Source organism: Limulus polyphemus, unplaced genomic scaffold, assembly GCF_000517525.1.
Source record: "Limulus polyphemus unplaced genomic scaffold, Limulus_polyphemus-2.1.2 Scaffold1478, whole genome shotgun sequence".
Taxonomy (NCBI): domain Eukaryota; kingdom Metazoa; phylum Arthropoda; class Merostomata; order Xiphosura; family Limulidae; genus Limulus; species Limulus polyphemus.
In genome coordinates this window covers 145,020-172,041 of record NW_013667088.1, presented here as the reverse complement: position 1 = coordinate 172,041, position 27,022 = coordinate 145,020, and the positions used below count along the sequence as shown (strand labels likewise).

Genomic DNA, 27,022 nt, shown 5'->3' with positions numbered 1-27,022 from the left:
TTGTAGTATTATAAGCCCTCAAAGTTATATTTTGTGCTGTATAAACTGTAGAGAAGTTTCAACCACGAAACTATCTTTGATTTTTATCTAAGTACAGTTCAATAATCATTTAGCGAATTTTGTAGTTAAGTCATGTTGGTTCCAAGTGGATTTATTCTCAAATGTGATGCCTAAATATTCAACAGTCGAGGAAAACGTTATTGGAGTGTTGTAGCGAAGAAGTTGAAATTATTGAAATATTTCTTGTTTAGACTTTTATCAAAGGTAAAGGCCTAAGTTTTACTGGGTCTAGTACAGCACACCAGAGTTCGGTCGCACTACTTAATTAATATTATATTTTGGTGCACAGAAATTCTGAGCTACTACTCGACTATGTCTAGTAATTATCACCATATACACAGGTATAAAAGTATTTTCCATGTCATTTTCAAAAGGACTATAAAGAAACAAATATCTTGATGCACGGTAAGAATTTTTAAAAACTTGATAGATTATAGCTTTCAGTATTTTCTTGAATCATCAGATTCCAATTTGAATATGAAGGAGACAGATAGATAATATTAGAAATACTGAAATGAAAACCGTGCGGGGAAACGATCAGATATTGACAGTCAGGTAAACAACCAGAGATAGATAGATTTGTAAAGGACTTGTGATGTACACAAGAATCTCAACGTGCTTGTTTTAGTAGTCTTATGGTGTGAAAATATATATTTTTTACAAACATCCAATGTTCAACTCAGATTCGTGCTCTAAGTATAACGAGTTAAAAACCAGCTGGCGTCTGTAGAGTTTTTATCATTTCTGAGGTAAGGTTAAACTCGAAAGACACCCACTTGTTTAGTAAACAAGTAAAGTAGATTACACAAATTATTATATCACAAGAACTAATGTTCAATTTCACGTTTGTTTCGGAGTATGTGGTTTATTTGGAGCACAAGCAGTTCTCATATAATGTTACAATATTTCATGTTTATGTCATGTTGATCATAATGACTTGTAATATTGGGTTACGATATTCCGTGTTTGTATTAAAATTATAAGAATTATATTTTTATCAATATTATGAAGGTTGTCCCTATTGCTGTGTTATTCCACGCTTGCTATAGATAATATTAGAATCACAATGACTTGTTCTACTATGCTACACTATTCCGGATTTGATATAAAATATGGGTTTATAGGGATCACAAAGACTTGCCTTGTTATGTTACACTATTCCGGACTCGATATAATCTAGGTTTTTTGGGGGAAAACAAAAACTTACCCTATTGTTATACGTTGTCCCAAGCTCGTACAACTCTATTTGATTTAACACAGTGTTTTCATGATTAGAACAAGAACATACACTACTATGTTATGCCATTTTTCGCCCATTATCTGTTGAATTAAGCAGACATTTAAAGGGTATCCAGTGAGTACAAAGGCTGACCGTACTCTGTATGTAACTTTATTTTGTATTTCATTAATTTACGCTGTTACGGTCGCAAAAGCTGGTCTTGTTTGTTTATCTGGCGCACATTTCCGTGACATCCTATAAACAATCAAGATATTAGGCTGTACTCCTTTATCGAAACACTTTATGTTTGAGAGTTATTGTATTAGATTTTAAATATTTTAATTTAGTTATTGTTAAATTACTATTTCCTGATTTTAGTTTATAGATATTTTGTGAAGCACAGCATGACTTCTTGATGAGTCCCCCACCAGGTGGGAACCCGAGTTTATTGTTACGTTTTGATGAAATTAGAGAATTAAAATGAGTTGCTAAAAAACGGTATAAAAAGAAACTTCCATGTGAGCAATAATATATTCCAAACATCTTAGAAAATCGCAGAAAATGCAAAAGAAAAGCTTGTATTGCACAACGATTAAATTATAAATAAAATTAGTGGAGAAGAATCAGTTAATGCTTTTCACATAAAAGTTCTTAATTAACATAAAAGTGTAGTTATGTGGACAAAGCAATATGAAGAAGAATAACGATAATAACAAAAATGATTTCTGATACGAAAATCTGAATGTAAAGAAGACAAAAAACAACAACACAGGACTGAAAATTGTTCTTTCCAAAACAATCTTTGAATATGTGCAACTGGATATCAGACATTAGTAAGAACTTCCTTCAAAGGTTTCTATATTGTAATAAGTTACGATTTAAAATTAAAAGAGTATTTCATCATGCACTCACGGAGGTGAACTTGGAATTGGCACCTGGTGGATTTTCCAGGTAGCTACAGACATTGAGTTTTCGTCTGCTGCGTAGCACCTCCACAGGCACTGGATAAGCGTGGCAGCTGGGGCTCGTCTCCGAATCATGTGTTTCTGTCTTTGTTGCTGTTGTACTTTTAAAGCTAATCCGGATCCCATAATTCCCTATCATGAACAAAAATGCAAGCACTGTATATTTACAAATTTTCAAAATCGTATTTAGATATCATATTAACGTAAGGATGAAAAACTATTGATACTGAAACAAACGGAAATCTAAATTCTACATTTGTGTTGCATTAATTCTAAAAGTTATTGCCCAGTTGACCTTGTAGTAAAAGTTGAAGCAAAAGTTTTCAGAGTTTTATTAAAGAGCAGAAAACTAAGAAAGAACCAGGATTAAATTATTGATGTTGAGTACGGGTTCGAATCCTTCTCAGCCTCAATCTTGTCTTGAGTATGAAAGTTTGCGACATTAAATAAAACAGGTCATATTTACTCTTTGCAATGTTAGAAAATATTCAAAATAAAAAATCAACACATGGAGTTTGTTGTTGTTTGTAATTAAGCACAAAGCTACACAATGGGCTATCTGTGCTCTGCCCACCACGGGTATCAAAATCCGGATTCTAGCATTGTAAGTCCGCAGACATACCGCTATACCACTTGGGGCTTATGGAGTGTGAAATGCTTTTAGTGATGATTATGTCTGTACAACTTCTCTTGCACTAAGTAATCTATTTCTGTTATTTCCGCATCTCACGGTTTGCTTTCTTTTTAAAACTTTTAACATATTTCTTATCTTAACCTTGAATAACTGGGGCTTATATAAGTAAATTAACATACATATTTTAGTAGAGAATTACAAAGTTAAATTTCTAATATATATATATATACGATCTGAAAATAATGTTTTTATTTTACGGAAATGCTCCAGGGGGTTTATGAAAATAAAAATTTTGCACATGTAATATTCCATGAATGTTTTATTTACTTAAGGCGTTTTATTACGTATGTATGCTTGACGCACGTATATTTATTTATTTATTTATATATCTACATTTTTATTATGTGTATATGCAGAATAGACCGTTCACGTGATGTCTGAAGAACTTGTCGGTGCCTTGTTTTTGTACATCTGAAATTATATCATAGTTAGTCTGCAAAATAATGAATAAGAATAAGAAACACTCTGACTTGCAAAAGGTCGTGAGAGAGGATGCCCCGTATAACAGACGAGCCACTTTCAAAGTACGTTTCATTGACTGGCTACTCAAAGATATCTGTTATAAAAGGCCTTGGGCTATTGAAATCGAATGAAATTACATATGCCTCTAGGAAAACAATGGCTGATAACCTATGGGGACAAACTGAAGGTAAAGACGGTTGTACACGTTTATAAAGTGCAACAAACGATAGATTACACTCACGATTGCCCTTTTTCTTTAACATTAGTTAGAACATTTCATTTGAAATGCAAATAGGAGAGCGTATATTCATAGGTACGTAGACCAAAAACTATAGATAAATGACTGGATGTGTAGTGTGATATAAGTTGCGTTTCATCCTTTTCTCCACTGACTTTGAAGTGGATTATGGAGTAAAAGATCTTGAAATGCTCGACTCTGTTGTCATTTTCAAACATGCTAGATGCTGAGGAAATTTCTCGTGGTAATATTTGGGTTTTTTAGTTTCTTTAGAATGGCAAATAACATGCCAAAAGTACCTGAATTTTCCACTCTAATGAACAGGAGTTCGTGTAAACCAATAATACAACAATACACTGTGCTAACTTAGTCTAGAATTAGTTCAAGGAATTCAGCAGTGACTTGTCTTCCTTGAGAAGCACACTCAGCTGGTCTCAATCCAACAGAGTGTGCATGGGATGAACTCGAATGTCGCATTGATCACTATAAGCCAGTACTGATATTTATAGATCATACTCCTGGAAGAATTATCTATAGAAAATAATAAATTTTCCATGATGTATAGCGCCTATGTCATGATGAATGATGGTTCAACGCACTATAAGGGGGTAAAAGAATCCTGATCAGTGCATATATATAAAGTTTCAAAAAAATAGAAAAAAACCTGCTTGTTTCAATATGGTTCTGAGCTCCATTCCCACAGGGAGACAAACCTGCTTATTAAATGCAAAGTCATTCCCACCGTTCCAAATTTTTGTATAGGAAGACTATCCATCGTTGTTTTGCTTAAGTTTCATTCATCATGTCTTTCAGGAAGGATCTAACAACACATTATAAATAGTTATAAGTACGGACTAGTTTCACAGTTGCATTTGTGATGAAGACTGCATGTATTGTTGCTGTGTGAATGACAACAGCAAAAAACGGCGAAACATAGACACCAACTAGTATAACCGTAAATGAAAAGAAGTGCAACATGGCAAGAAGACTGTCTTGCGTGATAGGAATCATTGCACTTTGAGCACATTGCAAAATGGAACACGAGCGCAACAGAAACAAAATATGTTCAGAGTCTAATGTTGGATAGCAGTAACCAGTTTAAGAGGGCTATTGCATTAGAAAAGTTGTACATACGTAATTCATCACTACAAGAAACAAACATTTGATCATGCATTTGTGCAATGTCAAATTCCAGACTGCAGACTTAGAAACTGTTACGAATGATTATATGGCCAAACAAGTCAGTATAAATCATTTCTACCGTCAAATGTACATGGGTAAGTACGGAAATGGCAGAAGAAGGAGTACACCCTCAAGTGTTTGTTCCTAGTTGTAAATAGCGTAGGCGGTATTGTTATTGAGTAGGCTGTACGTTATTGGCATGAGCTTGATCCAATCTTTGCTCTGAGATTCAGAACAACAGTTACTTACTACATTAAATGAGGTTTATTTTAAGATGCAACACTATCCCACAACAGAGGGCGTCTTTCAAAAAGACAATGCACCTATCTATTCTGCAACAGTTGTTGTAGTGTGAGTTACTGAGAATATTAGAAAGTCTTCAATTAACTATCCAGATAAAATCTTTGATCAAAACTAGATTTTGACATAGCCTGATTGCTCCAAAACCCTCTCCGAAACTTCCAATATCCTGCTGAAAGACTAAATTAATGTTGTCCCGAAAAAAGTCAAGGTGGTCCGACGTTTCAATAAACCTTGTTGGACAGAAGTTTCAATTTTGTTCAGCAAAACCCTGCACATATGTATGTACATATCTCTCCATTATAATAACATAAAGAAAATCTGACTACATACTGTAAACAACCACAAAAAGTGGTAGATAATCAAATTAGAAACAATGGAGGATTTTAATATAAATAAGAATTATGCCTAGTGACTTGATATAATTCAGAGTTGTATAATGTAAAGTTAAGTAAGATTCATACAAACGGCTTAACCACTGAATGAAAAGAAAGCCTCGAGAACACAAATAAGTCTGACGTATAAATACAGTCACAGTTTGGTAAAAAACACAGCTATAATATTAATACAAACAAAAAGATCTTGGGAATTAACTATATTTTCACGAGGTCCATAGCTCAACAGTGGAGGTTGGTAAATGTTAACTAGAAATCGCCAGGTCACTTGCAATACTGGTGTTCATAGTGAATAGGATAATAATAAGGTTCCAATAACGTTAGAAACTATAGTTTCTCCGTGGTTCTGGAGCCTAAAACCAATAGAACGGACTCTTCACGTTCGGAGGAAAAGTGTACAGGATAACCTACAAAAAATGGATACTGTTGTTGCTAGACAGGTGTAAGTGTGCCCTAATATCATTAGACGTTGTCTAAATAACATGGGCTACAATGGTAAAGTAGGTAAGCCGAAGCCACTCCTCACTCCAACTAATATCGCAAGACAACAACGAAGGTATATTGCATATTATCACACCTTCCAACCTTTTGTGAATTATAAATTTTTCTGTAGAGTCCATATTTGCACAATTCTCGGATAGTAGAAGCACATGGCTTTGCAACCATCCTCCCAGGAACTTTCATGATAAAATACGGCTATATTCTTTATATGGTGCGAGTTCCATTTGGGTAGCTGGACGATCACAGCTGATAGTATGCGAATGGACGACCACTGCTGCTTAGTACATCACAATTCTCGGATAGTGGAAGCACATGGCTTTGGCAACCATCCTCCCAGGAACTTTCATGATAAAATACGGCTATATTCTTTATATGGTGCGGGTTCCATTTGGGTAGCTGGACGATCACAGCTGATAGTATGCGAATGGACGACCACTGCTGCTTAATACATCAAAATTCTCGAGTAAGGCTTTCTACCTGTTCACGCTGATGACAGGCTCACTGAACAAGGCAGTAATTTCATGTAAGATTGAGGCTCCTGCTTGCTCAACCGGAGTAACTAAACGATTGAACAGGGCATAAGATATGAATCCTATCGGACATGTTTGGCCCATCTGTGATCGTTCTCAACAAAAGTGTTCCAAATAACTGACTTATAGAGTGTGATACAATCCCAGGTCCAGATTTCATATCTTCTAAGTAGAACTGGTAACTCCTTTAAAATTGCAAAAGGCAGATTCATTGATACTATAGGTAACCTTGTACCTTTTGCTTCATGTTTGTTTATTTAATAAAATGTCATTCTTTCTGGAAATAGAGTATATTAACTGATTAGTAGGATGTATATTATAAGATGAAGTCATTAAAACCAAACACTAGAAAATTATTTACTAGGAAAATAATAATAACGAACAGGGGGAAAGACATTATATGAATAAAATAATTTAAAATGTTCCATAGGTTAGTTTTAATAGCTAAAACAGTCACACAACAGTTGTTCATTACTCTATGTTTTAGTTTGTTGAAAGGGGGTCAAGAATATTAATATATGTTATTTTGTATTTTATCATTTTATGATTTGCAAATTTAAATCTAATTTATTTGTATAAGTTACACTGATCAAAGGTTATTTCATTCTCTGACGCTAGTTTCAACTTCCTTATGCTTTTTGAATTTGATCACTTACCTTTGCATTCTGTCTTGTTTATAATGTTGATATTTAAAAATTCCTTCTCATGTAATGATTTATCTCTATTCATCAAACTTTAATAACGTTTATTGGTTTAACACTGATCACTTAAGACTGTCTTTTTAATTAGATAGTAAAATATTGCATACTTCTAACTACCTCTTACACCACATTATACATGGCACGTACCGCAGGAAGAGCAAAGAAAGAGATGCCAAGCAAAGCACAGAACGCTGCTATAATCTTCCCTGGCCAAGTTGTAGGAACAGTGTCACCATATCCAACCGTACACAATGTTATCTAAAACATCGACAGAAATAACACTGTTATATCTTTAGAAAACGTCTTTTGCAAAAACACTAGTCACTAATTATTTATTGTTCTATTGGCTTACTTCTCAGGATGTTATCCGGACTTATCATTTATTAACTCTCTGTTTTAGCATTATTGATTAAAAAAAGGGACCTTTAAAGTCAAAAAGATATTTATTTTCAGTTTGTAATAATTCTGAGTTAGGTTCACAAAGTAATTTGAAATAAATAACGGTTTTTTAAGTATTATTAAAGTTTCAAATGTTAGTTGATTTTTATTCTAATGGATATGGTTCTTATATAGTTTTAATATTTATTGAATAATTATTAATCGCTTAATTTTTCTGTAATACAACGGTAAGTTCTAATGCCCCAAAATCTAAGTTCTACTTACCACACCCCACCAAAGAGCATCGGCAAAATTAGTAAAGTTGGTGGGTTTTTGATCCTTTTCGGCAAGGTAAACTAAGAATGATGAAAAAATCAAACCTAGAAACCCGATGTAGAGTGTAGTAATGAGCTCCTAAAAATCAAGAAAATGTTAAAAGAAAAATTACTCTCGTTATCAGAAAAATCTTTCCATTTAATGAACGTTACATCTGAGAGAAACAGCTCTTTTGAAGGTGTGTACATCCTAACCAAATCTTTCATCTCGAAGGTTTTCAGAACAAATTGAGATCTGTTATAAAACTGGACCTTAGAAGAATCGTGTCTTTTGAACTAGTTTTAAATATTGTTTATTATGCACAATAAATTGCAGCGAAATTCGCTCACAAACTCTATTAGTGTGAAAGTGTCTATGATTTGAATTCTATTGACCAACGTATTCTTTAAGTCCACAATCTATATTAGATCATCTTTACTTTTAAGCAATCAATTTAGACAGAAATGCAAGATTGGAATGTGATAGATTTAATTATACGATCAAATAGAAAGCGTTATCAGCAGTCCTTTTCTTGAACTAAAAAAAATTTCCAATTGTCACAAAGGCGTTTTTTGCCGTAATCCTCTTAGAATATTCCCATTATTAATTAAAGAACAGTTAATGATTCGTTTAAATTGTGACTCTACTATGTCAAAGATAAGTCGAAGTAGCTTTAAACGTCCCTTCTTAAGTTTTTGCTTGTTTTTTTAATCAATGTTTCCAAGAAATGTGACTTGATCTGTTTAGTGGATACATTACTTAAGGCAACTCTTAATCATAACATTTTATTTTATTGTTATAAGCTATATTTGAATGTTCTAATTTGTTAACTAGAGGGCGTAGAACACCTAGAAACCTAGGAGGATGTGACGTTACGTTTTCAAGAATATTCGAAGTTAGATTAGAAATACGAGATAGTTGTGAAGTGTGTAGAGTTTTTCAAGATAGAGAGAGAAATAGTCAGTGTGTTAGCTAAAGCAGTTTCGTTGCACAAATAAATTGGTATATATTACTTTAATTAACGTTATTTGTAACGTAGGGCCTACAACGGTAACAGTCGGGGTCGATCTTCATGATGGACACAGGCAGGTAGCCCATTTGTAGATTTGCATTGAAACACATACAAAATCTCTGTCTCTTTCAACTTTTTATTATTTTTTTTTAGAAATGCGGTTACATACAAAGGGTCCCACCTACAAGTTTTGGGGGATACACCCTCACTTCCTATGGTAATGTGTATATATATTTGTTTCTGAGCTAGCGTGATGATAATATCACCCATGATACAAGTTTTTAAGGACATTTTTATTTTTCAAATTTAAAACTCTCTCCCATCTTCGTTTAAAATTAATTTACTTTATGTTTTTTGTTTTGTTTTGTTTTGTTTTAGAAAACTCACCTGACGGTGTGCATACACAACTGATCCCAGCAATTTCCATGTGCCACCCCTTCTGTCCATCCGTACCATCCGTAGAATCTGGAAAAAACGGAGACCACGTAGGGCAGAAGTGGCGAATACCTGGCCGCTACTTCCCATGGCTATCACCACAAAAGAAGCGGCAATAACAATAATATCTGAAAAAAGTTGGATGTGGTTAGTGTTGTTTCTGTACAAGATGATAATAAATCGTTAATATACAGCACTAGTTAAGTCAATTTGACCTATATTGAAGTTATTACGACAATCATACTTTTCAGACTAGACGGAAAAAAAAAAATCTGAAATCGTCCGCTGAAGCTGATACACACCTATCACACAGAAAGGACTACGCAGGAACTTTATTCGACCTAACAGACCTTGGTAACGTGATCTACAGCCAGCTGACCAGAGGCGGAGGAAGAACTCTATAGTAAACCATACGATCATCACTACTTCCTGTAAAAAGAAAAAGTTATCAAACATTTACATCTCTTCGATAACACCACAAGGTAATTGAAATCGTCACTACTCAAAATGTTTGTAAAAAATATATAGCAGCCAATAATGCGAATTAATTACTATAAACTTATGAGAATTCCTATAATTCGCCAGTTAAAAATGTCTTTCAGTCTTTAGTGATATAATCTGGTAATTCTGAGCTAGGATTTGGATTACGGTGATATAAACTGGTAATTGTGAGCTAGGATTTGAATTACGAACTAAATGGTACAGACATGTTTGTTAACTAGTTACATATTTGTTAGCTAGGATTTGAATTACGAACTAAATGGTACAGACATGTTTGTTAACTAGTTACATATTTGTTATCAGAATTATCAGTTTATATCACCAACAAATACGCCACTAGTGAACAAAAATATCTGTATCAGTTTTACCTAATTCAAACCTTAATTCAAAATTATTAGTTTATATAAACCACAAATAAATTAACAATCAAGAAAAATGTCTGCATCAATCTTTACATAATTAAGATCTTCTTAACTCAGAATTACAAATACGTCCCTAGTCAACAAAAATGTCTGTGTCATTTCATCCATAATTCAAATCCTAATTCAAAATTATTAGTTCATATAAACAACAAATATAATACTAATCAATAAAAATATCTGTATCATCCTTTATCTAATTCAAATCCTAGCTGGGTATTATTAACATCAACAACAAATATGTCACTAATCAATAAAAACATCTGTATTAGTATTTACGCTTTTTTAACATTAGCTCAGTAACTGTTATCAATCTGTCACTTTAAAAACAAGTTAACTACAGATGTTTGTTGTTGTTACTGTTTGTTTGTTTTTTGCCACATTCCTCCAGAACTCATCAGTTGGGCTGGATGGTGAGTGATAAAAGAGTCTAAGAAAGTATTCATATATATACAGTATAATACTTTAAATGTTAGAGTTTAAACGCCAAAAGCCTGTTTCGGCAGTTAAACCAATCTATCACTAGGTTACTAGGTTTCTACTGCGTTAATATTTCCATGATTTGATTTACAATTCATTATCGGGAGTTTGTATGAACAAACAGTATCGAAGCTGCTAGTGAATCGTCGGTTTCAGGTTTCCGTTAAAGTATTTTTCAACTATAATACTTTTATTGCTGCGTAATATTTTATCTCTTATATATATATATATACTGCGTTTCCTTCAATTATTTCGACCCATTTTGTTTCACTTTGTTTTCTGGGCTTCAATCTGTTAATGTATTTTACTTACTCATTTAGATGTTTTTACATTTTTCTTTTATCTCTTAGGAGTTACTTTAAAACAGCCAACTAGCCAGATTACTTCAATTAACATATTTCATAATTAAGATTCCAACACCCAACTAATTACGCAAAATTTTGGTCGACGAGCTTTCTTACAGCCGTTTAACATTGCATAAATTCCCTTAAAGGGGCCGAAGGCCACCCGGAGGGGTCACCAGTTTTAACCATTCGCACCATTATACAGTAATGTGTTGTCTGGCAGTCAGTCAGTAGACACTAAAATGACGTCAAATAAGGGACGCTTAACGTTGCAATTTGTACTGCCGTGATGTCAGTAAAACGTGCGTATGCCATGAATCACGAGAAGAATTATGCATTTTATAGGCTATAACGCAGCATCACATATGAACTTGAAAAGCAAGAAATAAAAATATTTGTTACTCTTGAAACAGAACACTTTCGGGGTCTCTTTACAAGTACGTCTAGTATATTAATGTAGATGTTTTAATTTTTTTATATTATTTGATAACTTGGATTTAATGTTAGAAATCCCACGTTAAAGTGAATTATGATTTGTTAGTTTGATATTCTATTAAGTAAATAGTTTAAATCAATTAAACCATAAATTCTATCGATAACCATAACCTATGAATAGTCGATAATATTTCCTATTTCAGTTATACATTTTACAAATTATATTCAAGCACTTTTGCTTAAAATCATTGATTTAATAGTATATATCCAAGTTTAATTTTATTGATATATATATCTAGGTTTAATTTTATTGATATATATATATCTAGGTTTAATTTTATTGATATATATATATATCTAGGTTTAATTTTATTGATATATATATATATATATCTAAGTTTAATTTTATTGATATATATCTAAGTTTAATTTCATTAAAGAATTCTTCGTGTTAGTGTTAATCATTTTAAATTAAACTAATTACAAAATAATCTAAACTTTCACAGTGCTTAGTACGTACGAGAACTGTCCAATGATTTATCTTATAGCACACAATACCTTAGTACATATATTGTGAATGAAAGGTATAGATATTTAAATATTAATCACATATAAGTAATCCGTCATGACTACATTTTCAGATGGATATTTTCGTTTTCGTTTCTGCAACAAATGTTTAAGTCATGGTCAAATTTTCATAATATCTAGTCTATTTACGTTGCGATTAAAACTTTTTATATGTAGATAAAGGATTTTACTAAACCACATAAAGAATTATAGAGCCAAATCTTTGTGACTTACCATTCTAAATAGTATTGCACTGGCAACTTCCTCAAAGTCGTTAATAGTGGAGAATACACTTAGTACCAAACACATGAACACCATCATAAACCTGTAAACAACAACACATGTTAATATCAATACTACAGAAATATGGACTGATATTAACTAAATGAAAGTCATGTTCAGGGTCAAATTCTTGAACTTAATGTTTTTGACTTTAGATATCATATAAATAAGTGTTAGATAAAAGTACTTTTGAAAAGAACGTTAAATACTTTATGGTCTTGAGATCAAGAAAATCCTCGCTAAGTCACAAAGTAATTTAATTAGCTTAAACAGATGCAATAAACAAATGAATATGAATTAACTTTCTTATACAACAGCTTAGGATATTAGATGAAATAAATATATATGAGACAACATTATTAAAACATAATAGTTGAGAATGTTAGATCACACAAATAGATATGATGTAACCTTCCAATTCAATAGTTTAGGATGGTAGATCATACAAAGAGGTATAAGGTGACATTTCATTTAATGGTCTATGATGTTAGATCTCATTAATAGATATGAAGTAACACAATCTAATAGCTTAAGATGTTAGATTTGACAAATGGATATGAGGTAACATTAGAATTTAGTATTTTATTATGCTTGATCATATAAATACTTTGGAGGCAACATTCTTATTCAATAACTTATAACTGTGGTTTTCAAACTTTACGAAGCCATGGAACCCTTTTATTGCATTCCTTCTGTCATTGAACCCCAACCCTTAAAGCCTAGCCTAGATGAAGTTGTCCAAGTATTGTTTATGTAAAATTGTAAATAAATATACAAAAATATTATAATTCATATCAAGTGACTCATGATTCCTAAATATACATTTGGGATCTGACGGATTAACCCTCAATAACTGAATAAGCAACAACGGTTATTACCTGCTATCTTTGTGGGAAACCTCTGATGACCTTTCCTGAAACCCTGGAGTTCCACGGAAATCACTAGCTTAGAGTGTTAGATTAAGTAAACATGTATGAAGTAACAGTAAAATTTAATAGTTTAGGATGTTATAATACATAAATATGTATGAGGTAACCTTCCCTTTTTAATACTTTAGAATTTTATAGTAAATGACACAGTATGAATTAAAACATTTCAATCTACTAACTTAGACCGTTAGATTGAATAAACACATACGAGGTAACAATAGCTTAGGATGTTATATCAGATACATAGATAAGAAGGTAATATTCCAATTTAATAATTTAGAATGTTAATTCAGATAATTTGATATAATGTATTATTCTCATTTAGTTTAGGACGTTAAATCACGTAAATAGATGTAAGGTAATATTCTTACCTAATAGCTTATGGTGTTAGATCACATAAGTACGTATGAAGTAAGATCTATCCTAGTAATGAAGTTGTGTGTTGGAAGACTGACTTGCTTTAATCTAACCTAGTAATGAACTTGTGTGTTGGTAGACTGACTTGCTTTAATCTAACCTAGTAATGAACTTGTGTGTTGGTAGACTGACTTGCTTTAATCTAACCTAGTAATGAACTTGTGTGTTGGTAGACTTGTTTTAATCTAACCTAGTAATGAACTTGTGTTTTGGTGAAACTGCTTTAATCTAACCTAGTAATGAACTTGTGTGTTTGTAGACTGACTTGCTTTAATCTACCCTAGTAATGAACTTGTGTGTTGGTAGACTTGTTTTAATCTAACCTAGTAATGAACTTGTGTTTTGGTGAAACTGCTTTAATCTAACCTAGACAGAGTGCAGATAACTCACAGTGTATCTTTGCGCTTAAAAACAATATCAACCCGAAAGGTATAATTAGTTTGACGGCACCGCTCCAAGCGGCAGGTTTGATGTAAAGTAGCTGAGCTGTTGTTCAAGCAGGAATCCATATACAGATCCTCTACATGTACATATAATACGCTCGCTATATATATAAAAACAAAAGCTATGAGTGATATCATTTTCAGTTTGGTGTATGTGTTTAATAAACATACTAATTATTGACTGTGACAAGTTTCTTCTTTTTTAAATCATGAGTTTTTACTTTGCTCAATGTTTCCCACGCACTTTATTTTCCTAACAGCTCATCTCATGGATGAAAATTGCTAATGAAGAGACAGCATGATAAATTATTTACTTTCTGTTGTGCATATTGGTGTATAGAATACATATTAATACTAGAAATAAACGGTTTTATGCCCCCAAAATGTTGTTTTTATTTAATTAGACACTCAACGTTTCGCTTTACAGTTTCTCCAAGAGCGTTCACTAAAACACAAACCGAAACTAACAATACAAAGTTTCAGATGGTTTTCATTAGTAACAAAAAGAGAACACTATTTTATAATAGGACATTTCCTTAGAACATCACGTGTAACTAAGTTACTAAATGAGAATTTAAAAATGCATTTTATGTTATTTCTATCATTCTAAAAAATTTTTTACAGTAACATTACATTTAAAATTTTTCTCTGTAATAAAATTCATTTTATGCTTATTTTTTGATATTTACATTAAAAATTATTCGATTCAAATCCAATGTATCAAACTTAACTACCTTTGTTGACTCTTTTGAATCTATAAGTGCTTTTAATTGGTTCTTTGTGTATCTAAAATCACGTGAGCTTCACTGATTCTCATATCACTTAATTTTTATAATATAGGCATATCCACGAAGATTTAAGCCAAGTTAAGCACGAGGTAAGAAAGTGAACATGTTTAGTAAAACTGAAACAATAAGGTAATGAACACATGTACAACAATTCATACACAAAACTGAAGACGGAGAACAAGCACCGATGAGACAAACTTGAGGCTATGCACACACACACGCGTCCACCGAGGACAGCGGAAAGTCTACAAACGTACAAAGCTAAAATCCGGGGTTTGATTCCCCCGCGGTAGACACAGCATATAGCCCATTCTGACTTTGCTTTAGAATAAACAAACGAAGCACACACACACAAATGGATAAGAAGAAATTCATACTACACTCGACTAAAACTCCTGCGACATTACAATAATGAATATGAATTCTAGAAAGACAATCTGCAGTATATTATTTTGAAGCTGACCAGATATTGCCAGTAGAAAAATGTAGATTGTGTTTTTTAGTTTCTTGGCTATACAACTGTTTAGGATATATGCGAAACAGGGTTTTACTCCCAGTTTAATTTAATATATAAAAATAAATTATATAGAATTTTAAAGATATATATAGAGATAGATACTGATTTATTTAACTTAAATAAAATGTTGTATTTAGTGAACTTCACCCTTCGATAACGTTAGCTTAAACAAACTTTTGGACCAAGTGCTCTAAGTAAGGTCTTTTGTTTTATGAACTTCAGGACCCGAGAAAAATAAAAACAATTTTATTATTTAACGAAGACAGAAAGCTAAGTCACCAAATGACAAAGGACAGACAGAGGTTACAGAAAAGTCTATGACGATCATTCATCCAGAATAAAAAAACCCATAACCCGAGCGCTTTCGAAAGGTGGACCTTCAGGGGCAAACAGGTATTAAAAAAAAACGACATACGCTAAACATTACGTTTTTCTTTACAATAACTGTTTCGTACTCACAAGATCAGCACTGTATAATATATGTAGTTATTAGAGAGCATCCCTGTAATATAAGTAGTGACGAGAAATTAATAAAATCAAAACGCTGTAAAAAAACAATTATTTTAAAATACTTGCTAGTGTTTAGTACACGAGGAATGCACGTGCACACATACTCGTATGATCATACCTGCATACATCTGCACTAGATTAAACTGTAGATGCATATCATTATGAACACACGTACCAAAATAATACACATGTATCAGTATAAAGGTAAATATGATGAAACGTTCCACGTGACTTGCCTTCAATTTCAGCTAACACTAACTCAGTACTTATGTATATGATATGTGTCATAAACACACGTGCCATTTTTGGTGTTTGCAACATCTACAGTGACAATTATGCTACATGTATTTCATATGTCTTTTGCGTTTCAGTTTGTTTGTAGCTAAGCGCAAAGCTGCACAATGGGCTATCTGTGGTCTGCCCACCACGGGTATCGAAAGCCGGTTTCTAGTACTGTAAGTCCGCAGACATACCGCTATGCCACTGAGGGTCTTGCGTTTCAGATTGACAGATATTATATAGATATTTTACCAATATGAGTAAAGTTCATGAATGACAAGTGCGATGTACTTATTAAACATACCAAGAGTATTGAGAAAAAAAAGCTAAGTTATTTCCTGTTGACCAACCATATCATATAATGAAAAGTCAGTCGCAGTTTATAAGATGTACTTAAGGTGGCATGTCGCCGCAACTGCTAGCCGTGGCGCCATGGACGATACGTTTAGCACCTTTCAGAGAATTCCCGATCATTCAACAGTGTATGTCGTAACGTATAAACTTATTACTGGAGTTTAAAGATCATAGTCTAATGTGTAGCGAAATAACAAAAAAAAAATTAAATCCTGAACCACAACAATTTCATTGACTGTTTATAACCCTTCAGTGGCTCAGCGGACTCACACCGATAAAAACCGGGTTTCGATAATCGTGGTGGTTATAGCCCATTGTATAGCTTTGTGCTTAAAACCAAATACTATATATAATGTAGTAAGCAGCTCCAGCAAATGAAGACAGCACAGTTACACGAGGAATAAAACCACACACAAAATCCCACCACAAGCAGGATTACCACTATCATTGCTAAAGCTTGTCCACGAACTCGCACCCAGAAAGGGATTGCTAACGAGTTGCATACATCCCAATCGACTGTATACAAGATAATTCACAAAGACTTTGCCCTTTTAAAGAAAAATAAGTCATAACCTAACAGCAAATGTACAACGTTTCGACAAAGTTATGTCATCATCCATTTGTTTTTCATATTATTATTATTATTCACAAAATTCTTGTTTCATAAGCCTACAGAAAAAATGGCTATGAATATTTTATTCAAATCTGGGCAAACCTATTTAAAAAACAACAGAAAACTCCTGCACTAGGTACACTTCACTAAAATTGATAAGTACTATAGACATGGAGCCAAAGTAGGGATTTGTAGCTTGAGAAAATAATGTAGACACTGATAACAAAACCTTGTCGAAACGTTGTACATTTGCTGTTATGTTAAACTTATATTAAAGTTTTCTTCATTACTCATTCAAGCCGTCTCCAGCCGTTATTAGTCTCAAAGTGGGTTCCTCGTCACCGAACACTATATATATGTCTAAAATTCATTTTTACGAACTGAGAGTGCAGGAAAAAAAAACGCAATTGGACGAACGAACCAAGCATGGATTCTCTAGAATGTTTTTTAACAGTTAATATAACAAACAATATTGCAAGCTGCTGAAAGCAACTAGGAATTTCAGAGCCAGTGGAGAATCCATTTTTGTTTGCATTTCTGCTACGATTTTTTTTTCATATACGACAAAATTGAACAGAGATCGAACACAGCTCAACGAAAAGCTTTTTTATTTCCTCTGAGAGTTTTAACGTTCTCTTTGATTGAGCCAATGCGTTATATTTTATTTTCCCTGTCTGTTTGCGTCTTTCTTATACCAACTAATAGATGTGTTTGTAATATACGGACAAATACCAATTTATTTCTTTGGTGTCAGAAATTGACTACTGACAGCTTCATCGAGATAAAAGAATTGAAACTACCTCAGCCTAGCGACATGAAACAGTTGGGATTTTTAAGATTCAACGTCACAAACAAAAAAAAACAATCTTAAATATTTTGATTATTCCATTATTTTAAGTACGGTAGTACTTACTAGTAGGGATCGAAAGGGGTTCCAAATAATTCACGCGCCGAAAAACCACCCTATCCAGTTCCTAAGGCGAAAAACCGACCATACAAAGTATTGGTTATGATATATTATGCGCAGATATACTAATAATATGCTAAAAAGGTCGCTAACATTTCCAGTATAACGACTGAAAAATTTCTAAAACAGAAACTTTTTGTCTACAAACTACCTACCTGATCACGTCAGCGGGACTAGCGCTTAGACAGCTCGGACTATCGCTACAAGATTTCTTCAGCTTACGTAACTGGTCTGTGGGTATCCGCTTTTGATAGTCCGATAAAAATCCACATATACACAGGTATAATATAAATGGTAAACATATCGTGCACTTACTTAAATATTTTTTCAACCCAATTCAACCCAACGGATGGCGCTACATATCAATGGATAGACACGTGACAGTTTCTAAAGGTAAAGTATATACTTTATATAGGTATAACATAAAAAGCAAACAAACAAGAGTATCAAAAATATATGAATTTTAAAATGAAGTAGGGATCTTGCGATAAAAAATAATGAAAGAAGAATTAAAACCACAATCACAAATGTATAAAATATCATCCCTACCTTGATAGCTTTATACACTTATCTGTAAGCTAAAATAAAGATTGAATTTTATAGATTTGTGATTGTGGTTTTAATTCAGGTTTCATTACTTTTTATAACAGGATCCCTACTTTATTTTAAAATTTACAATTTTTAATACTCTTGTTACATTACTTTTTATAGCAGGATCCTTACTTCAATTTAAAATTTATAATTTATTAATACTCTTGTACAGTTTAGCATCATTAACTTATTATTATTCACTGACAAAGTAATTATTTCTTATGTCTACAGTGAAATATTAAAGATAAGTGACAAAAATTTCCATGAAACATTATTCTATGGACAAGTTGTAAAACTTTTCAGATGTAAATATTATTGAGAACGTGTTTCTTAATCACAACATTTTTTGTCATTTTCAGAGCAAAGCCACATCGGGCTCTCTGCTGTTTCCACCACGGGGAATCGATCCTCGAACTTTAACGTGGTAAGTCTGTTCATTTTTTTTTGTCTTTATAAATCCACCCTTATAGAGAGATATAAGCAAAATTACATCAATACTCAAGTCTGTTAATTTAACCGCTGACCAACCGGGGAACGATTTTATTTTTAAATACACACTTTTTTTAATCGTCATTATTGTCGGATTTATATCACTAATAGACCGAGCATGATCTAGTGGTTCACGTGCTCGTACTGTGAATCCGAGTATCCTAGGTTCGAAGCCTGTTGCCGCTAAAATACTCTCTTCACTTTGGGGCTGTGGGTACGTCAAAATGCCCTAATGCGAAGGTATATACTTTGTTATGCCCCAAGACAGTAATGCTGTCTACTGATGTTGACAAGTCTCTAGCATAAGAGTAGTCTTATACTTTTTCTTGACGTAACATATAGCCAATTTTGAAGGTCCTGGCTATTTTTTACTGTTTGGGCACGAAGCAAGACGTGAATCGTAAACCTAAAAGGATTTTGACTCCCCAAAGGCATTTCTTTGTTTTACGAGATGATGCTTCAAATCACAAACAACCGTGGAGTGTAATGCTCTTTTCATAATATTTCACAAATAAGAGGAAATATTACGAAGACGAAAAATTTCCTAAAATCGGCCGGAACAAAATGAATACTAATGTCTAAAAATTGCTTACTTTGTGTTTTGGAGTCAAAGAAAATCAACTATACTAACGTGTCGTAAAAGATAGAAACGCCTACAGATTTCAATTTCCTTAATAACCAAGTTATGATACTGCAAAGGGGATCTCTGTAGTCATGTTATTTCAGATATGTTTAACTAGTGTCATACACATATATAAACGTTTATATTATTGTTACAGATAATTCGTAATATAAATGACTGTGTTCGTTTATTAGCACATTGTGTCCAGGGCTTCGAGTTTAATGCGACTACACAGCCACGGTATTTTTTACATAATTTACATATAACCCCATAATCATTGAATAATGAAAGTCCGAATTTCTATGCTTATTAAAGTCAAGTTTAGGTCAGTTTTGCCAGAGTTATAACTTTTGAATTAGTTATGACTTAGTTTGCTCTTCTTACTTAGCAAGTGGTGCCTTCTGACCAAACAGCCTGATTAATGTACTGCCAAAAAACGTCTAAAGTATAAAAGTGTGTGTTGTTTAGTTATTATTTATTTTTCTTCGCCGAAACGTTTAATTTCAGCGAAGAAAAGATGATGTAGAGATCAAATATATTCTTTGATTCGCTGCTCCCGCTACAATAGACTAGTTTCGCAAAATTCATGACTCATCAGTACTACTTGGAAAAACAAAGCAAGTACATGCTACAAACAGCGGTGGAAAGTAAGGTGAGCAACTTGTTTGAAGTTTGTTTGTTTGTTTTTGAATTTCGCGGAAAGCTACACAAAGGCTATCTGCGCTAGCGTTCCTAATTTAGCAGTGTAAGACTAGAGGGAAGGCAGCTAGTGCTCACCATCCACCGCCAACTCTTGGGCTACTCTTTTACCAACGAATAGTGAGATTGACCGTCACATTATAACGCTCCCACGGCTAAAAGGGCAAGCATGTTTGGTGTGACGGGGATTCGAACCCGCGACCCGCAAATTGCGAGTCGATTGCTCTAACCACCTGGCCATGCCGGGCTATTGTTTGAAGTTGAGCACAAAGCTACACAAAAGGCTATCTGTGCTTTTCTCACAACGGGTATCAAAACCCTGTTTCTAGCGTTGTAAGTCCGCAGACATAGCGCTGTGCCACTGGGAGGGAGGCATATTTGAATAACAATAGATAATTGATTGTGATGGGATGTCACATGTTGTCTAAAGACCTAAAGTATTTTTGGTTATTGGTGGTGAGTAAAAGTCCATACATACTAAACCAAACAAAGTGTGTGTTGTTGTTGTTATTATATAAAAAAGTAAGTATTAGATTAATTACGCCCAACATCCTCTTAAGCTTTTTTATTTTAAGTGAGAGTTTCATAATTTAAAAATTTGCCACTTAATAAATGCATAATATTTATTTATTTTTTTGCACAATTATCAATTTTATTGATGCATAATAAGAAATTGTTGGACGAATAATTTTTTATTGTTTGCCCCATAAAAATCGGGAACGGTATATTGTAATAAAATATAATATATTGAAGCAGGTATTTTTAATAAACGGTATTTAATGTTAAGTATGAGCTCTATTATGCTTTGATTGCGCACACAGGAATTAAAAAATGTTCATGATCTGTGAAGTTTCGGGATATCTGATACTGGCCCAGTAGTAAATGTTTGGGACGTGGGGTTGAGGTTACGTGGTTCACGTTCCCCTTCCGCCAAAAAGAAAAAAATCACGCCCCGCACCATCGGGCTGTATATGTGTTATGATAAGAGCAGCTCAAGAGTTGACGGTGGTTGTTGTTGTCTAGCTGTCTTCCCTCTAATTCAGGGATTCTCAAGCTGTGATACACATATCACTGATGGCACGTGAAGCTAATGTCTGTTGGTACCCAACAAAATTAATATAAAATATGTATATATAAAATTTGTAATAAGCCCAATTTGAACTTCCCGCGTACTTGCAAACAGTCAACACTCTCCACAATTATAAACTCGATGTTATTTTACATAGACTCGCCAGTGCTTACTTTACTCAAATGTGAAAAAAATCGTACCAGATATTCTTCAATTGTGCCAGAAAAAAACAAAACAATCAAATCTTTTCTATTATTGGGCAAGTGTTATAAGTATTAATTTTTGCTACGTAGGTGGTACTCAAAAAAGTTTAAACAAAAAATGGTACATGAGGCTCAGATGTTTGAGAAATACCGTTCCAGTCTGTAACTTGTAAGTTAGGCATGGCTAGCGCATATATAACACTCGTGTAAGGTGTGCGTCGAATCCAACAAACAAAGAATGGAATTGAGATTACATGGATTCTCTGACAGGTTTGTTTTAGGTTCTAATGGTGCAACACGGGGAAAAAAACTTTGCATAACACAAATCTACTTAATTTAAGAATTTTAAGTACGCAGCATAAAATCCGATTGATTAAATAACTGATTGTTATTCATAATTTGTACTTTATTTACAAGGAGCTTAAGATCTGATGTATAGGGTGTCCAGAAATTTAAAAAATAATACTTGTGCTAATAAAGGAGGACTAATAAAATCGATGGCTAAAAATAAATTAAGAATTAGTATTCAAGCAGTCTCTCTTCTCAGTAGATAGAAAAAGTAGATTTCTTTACATTAATTTTAGAGCAATAGGGTCAACAAAACAAAATTGTAAACGTTCACATTTTATTCGTAAAAAGAAGATATTTGCAAATAGGATTATTATAGAAAGTTATTTTACGATAATTTACCACTTTAAGATGAATTCGTGTTCATTATGATTCTATTTGAATACCTTGACTTTTTCTAGTGTTTTTTTTTTCTTAAACAAAACGAACCTACCAGTACCACTGAAAAATTAAAACCACAGAATTTTTTCATCATCTACCATAATTTCAAATCTACAGATTTCATTGTTCAAACTAGTTCTTAACAGAGAACAATTTCACAAAGTATTTAATATCATATCAAAATCTCTAAGCAATACAAACTGAGGAAGAATTGAAATGCGGGGAATTATAAGTATATTGAAGAAAAACAGTGATTGAGAGTGATGTGAAGGTATGTATAGTTAATTTGGACTATTTAAAAAGTTGTTTAAATAAATGGATCTGTTTTATTCTTTTTTACATGTTTCATTTGGAGAAACATTTGGAGTCATAAATGTTAACTCCGAATGGCCACTTTTTTATTGCGCTTCTATTGGTCTTTTTTGTCCTTTTTTATTTGCTATTATGTTTTGTAGTTATGAGTAATATAAAACAAACCTACCTATTGACCTTGCTTATGCCCAAGGTATAAAAATAAAAAATAGATTAATATTTGATTTAAGAAATAATGGAAACAAATAGGCCGATGCAAGCACAATAACTAAAATTGCATTCCAAGTGACCTTTATGATCGGATGTAATAAAATTAATTTCATGCATTATAGAACATATAACAAAAATAAAACAAAGCCATACAAATGAAAACATTTATGGAACAGTCTAACTTGAATTCCTATATCATATTCACAGTGCTATATAGGTTTGCCTTATTGTGCTTGTTTATTAATCTTTTGCTTTTATAGTTAATATGTTATGGATTATTGTACGAATATATTTTATGTTTCAAACTAGCTCGAATATTCAATCTGGCGATTTGGCATTTCGGTAAATGATGAGGAAATTCAGGCTTTTTTATTTTTTCAGTGGTATATGCCATTTATTGTAATTTGATTTTTCATAAATAACACTGTAACAGGTCAAGATATTCAGACAAAGGCATATTCAACATGAAATTCGGTTTGATCACTCTAACAAGATAAAATAACTTTTTTACAATCACCTTCATTTTTTGTACAAAATGTCAACGCTAGTTAGTTTGTTTCTATAGACCTCATTGATCTGAAGCTCGTGTCAAATAAATAATTTTTTCTATGTGTTTCAATAATATACTAATTAACACTAACTCTGATACTGACATTTGGTCACTAATCTTGTCAGTCCTGATTTGCTAATTTAAATTTCCAGACATCCTACATTGTTAAGTACATAGCTTGTATAATTTTAACTCAAGTTTTTCGTCTCTCACTAAAACTTGTTAAATTTCTAACTAACCTTGAACAATCGCTCACATTGATAGATTCAAGTAGAAAATGTTTAGCTTTACATTTAGTTAAACTTACAAGCAAATGTGGTATGTAATGGCCTGATAACCTCGTGGTCTATCCAGAAAGCTGTAGATCTGTTGCTGCTTGAATCGTAGCCTCCTGAAAGTGATCATGGACACAAACTGATCACCTGGTAAAACCAGACAAGTTTCTTCCAGCCGATTAGTTTTTGCTCTCTCGTTTTCCAATGGTTGAAGTTGCACATGTTCGAAACCCTTTTTGAAAGGGGGATGTTCCAAAGGAGCCGATTCTCTCGACAATGCTTGACTTAGACTTGGACTGTGAGTTGAGCGTTGATGTTGTTCTTGACACTTTTTTGATACGACTCTCGCCAAAGCCATACGTGTAGCGTGTTAAAGTTGAGCAATTTCAAAATATTTTTATATTTCTTTGTAAGCCCACTTTGTAAGTTTACGGTAACCCTGCAGTTGAGTTTAAGGAGAACCGTTGTTCTCCAACTTCAAATTCATGCTAACTTACGTAATGTGAAATTGGATAAATAAATAAATACATATTTTTATACCCTTGCGCTCACACCAACTCTCGAAATAAGTTTGAACACATCACTGTTTTTACTCTCAACTGTGAAACTAACTTTCTGGGTGAGCTAAACAAAATCACTGGACTCATTGTTGTTTTCCCCTTAACTGTACTTCAGTACTATAACTATGCCTAGATAAGTGTCATTTGTTCTCAGAATAATTACAAGTGACTTCAACAATTACCTGTATTTTACCTTTCATGTTCTACGTAATCTAATGCATAAGATCTGGCAAGTGATCCCAACCATTATAATCGAACTCTCCAGAAAGGTACTTCTAAAACCTGGGTTATCTGTTCACATTCACAGTGTTATTTTCCAATTTAGTCACTTCTCAACAGGACCCTTGCCAGGACCATTTCTACTCAGGTGGGGTAAAAATCTCGGTGTTCTCAACGTCTCATTTAGGCTTTTGATAGATCCCAGCACTGCCGCCGATCTTTACTTTACATTCTCGTACGTGCTTTGGCTTGATTTATATAATAGGCGTTCTCTTTCTTTTACAGTCTTGTTGGCGCTTTTCGTAAGTCCTAACATAAGTCGGTCTTGACCTTTAGATTCTTGTTAACTCTGTTGGTACACCTTAACGATAGCTTCTGTTTACTTTCAGATTCTCATTACTTGTTTTGGTAAGATCTAAGCCTAATGACGCTCTTTCTTTTTGAATTCTTAATAGCTCTCTCAAGTAACTCCAAACAATATAATTTCAAGCCTCTTCAGGTTTTAACTCTCTCGTAAAAGGGCAGTAGTAACAAAAAGCTATCAGGTCAGCATACCCATGCTTTATGTAAGTAAAGATAATTATGCCTATAGGGCAAAAATATTGTTAATAGCATATATGACGAAATTTTACCAATTCACGTGAATACTGACAATCCTGTAAACCAAACAGCGTTTTCTCTTCAAAATTATAGCTTCTTTAACACTTTCTTTAACATATATTTAGTGCATTTTTCAAATTCGCTTTTAACCAGGTCATATAAGTAACATTACTTTCGTGGTACCAACTATATTTTACTAAAACAATCGGTTCTAGTGCATCTCCTACGTAGCACCGAGTAGCAACCAAGACAACCCAGTGGTAACATGGCGAATCACGTGCTGAGCTTTTAGAATTACACTAATTTATAGAGAGATCTTCTAGCTGGAACGCTAAAACAGCTGTTTACCAGCCAGGTCGTCAGTTGTGCCGCGCATGCACTGTTCTATAAAGTTAGTGAAACGGTATACAGAATACCTGAGCTGTATGAGAAATACCTATAATGTATAAGAAAACCGTTATCACTTTGGAACTTAAGTTAGAGTTTTTGATTAAATAAAGTAATCTCACGCATACAGCCATATTGAAGACTTCAGGTAACAGAAGAAGAAAAAGAGTGTCTTATTTGTAAAACAGTATAAAACTCACTTGTTTCAAACGGTGTTATATATCAAGTATCAACATGTCCTCTTCCTAATGTGTTGGACTGTTAAATATCTTAAAATCTGCGAGACATTACGACCACATGACTACTATCAATGCGACCTCTCCATTCTGTTTGTTAGTTTTTAGCGCAAAGCAACACAATGGGCTGTCTGCACTCTGTCCATCGTGGGGAACCGAATCCCGGATTTTAGCATTGTAAGTTCAAAAATTTGATGCTGATCCAACGGGGGACTTTCATTCCGCCTTGGACTGTTAAAGATTTATAGTCTATTCAGAGCTGAGAAAATCTAACGCTAAAATGTGGGTTTTGACACCCATGGTAGACATAGCACAATTAGCCAATTTTATAGTTTTGTACTTAACTACAAGCATGTAAATAACCGAACAAAAGATGAGAAAATTGTATATATAAATAGGAAAATAATTTAAATTTTGAAGTAAAGTAGGAATCGTTAGTTATTCGTAGAATTACAATAAGAAGTATCCAAAACAAAGTAAATGTTGCAATAAAGGTACACAAAAAAGTAAACTTATAATAGTTGGATAAATTTTAAAACGATTTTCAATCTCTACTTTGTTGTATGTTTAACTTTCTTGTGGGTGAAAAGTTAGCTTTCCTTATTTTTCCTTGAAAAATAATGAGCTATATTTACTTTCTCGTGTGTCATAAGTACAGCTGATACAAACATCCCATTTATTGATTACTGAGGATAATCGCACTAAGAACGATGTTCGAGGTCCCGTGTTGCCTTTATAGCTACCTATCTGTTCTTCTTTGGTTTGTTTGTTTGTAATTGTGCACAAAGCTACACAATGGGCTTTCTGTGCTCTGCCCAACACGGGTATCGAAACCCGGTTTCTAATGTTCTTCTTTGGATCATGCTCAGTCTGATCACTATGGTTACTACTATTGCTCACACCACAGTTTGTGCTATAACAAACTTCTGCGCAAAAGAGCTTCGAGGTTAGATTTAAACAACACTTACGATAACTTTTCTCCAGTATACGAGTAGATTTCCACGGCGACCGGCGCCCGGCATGGCCAGGTGGATAAGGC

At 33.4% G+C, this 27,022-nt stretch overlaps 1 protein-coding gene across 1 annotated transcript in view; it reads right to left on the bottom strand.

Moving 5' to 3' along the window:
- LOC106463770 (potassium voltage-gated channel subfamily KQT member 1-like) overlaps window positions 1–27,022 on the bottom strand; it is a 93,758-nt gene that overhangs the window by 27,695 nt on the left and 39,041 nt on the right. Inside the window, exons 2-7 of the mRNA XM_013923836.2 lie at window positions 12,368–12,458; window positions 9,690–9,816; window positions 9,340–9,515; window positions 7,911–8,039; window positions 7,395–7,505; window positions 2,192–2,376 (exon numbers count right to left, since the gene is read on the bottom strand). Of these exons, the coding sequence (XP_013779290.2) occupies window positions 2,192–2,376; window positions 7,395–7,505; window positions 7,911–8,039; window positions 9,340–9,515; window positions 9,690–9,816; window positions 12,368–12,458 (819 nt within the window). The remainder of the gene's footprint in view (window positions 1–2,191; window positions 2,377–7,394; window positions 7,506–7,910; window positions 8,040–9,339; window positions 9,516–9,689; window positions 9,817–12,367; window positions 12,459–27,022) is intronic.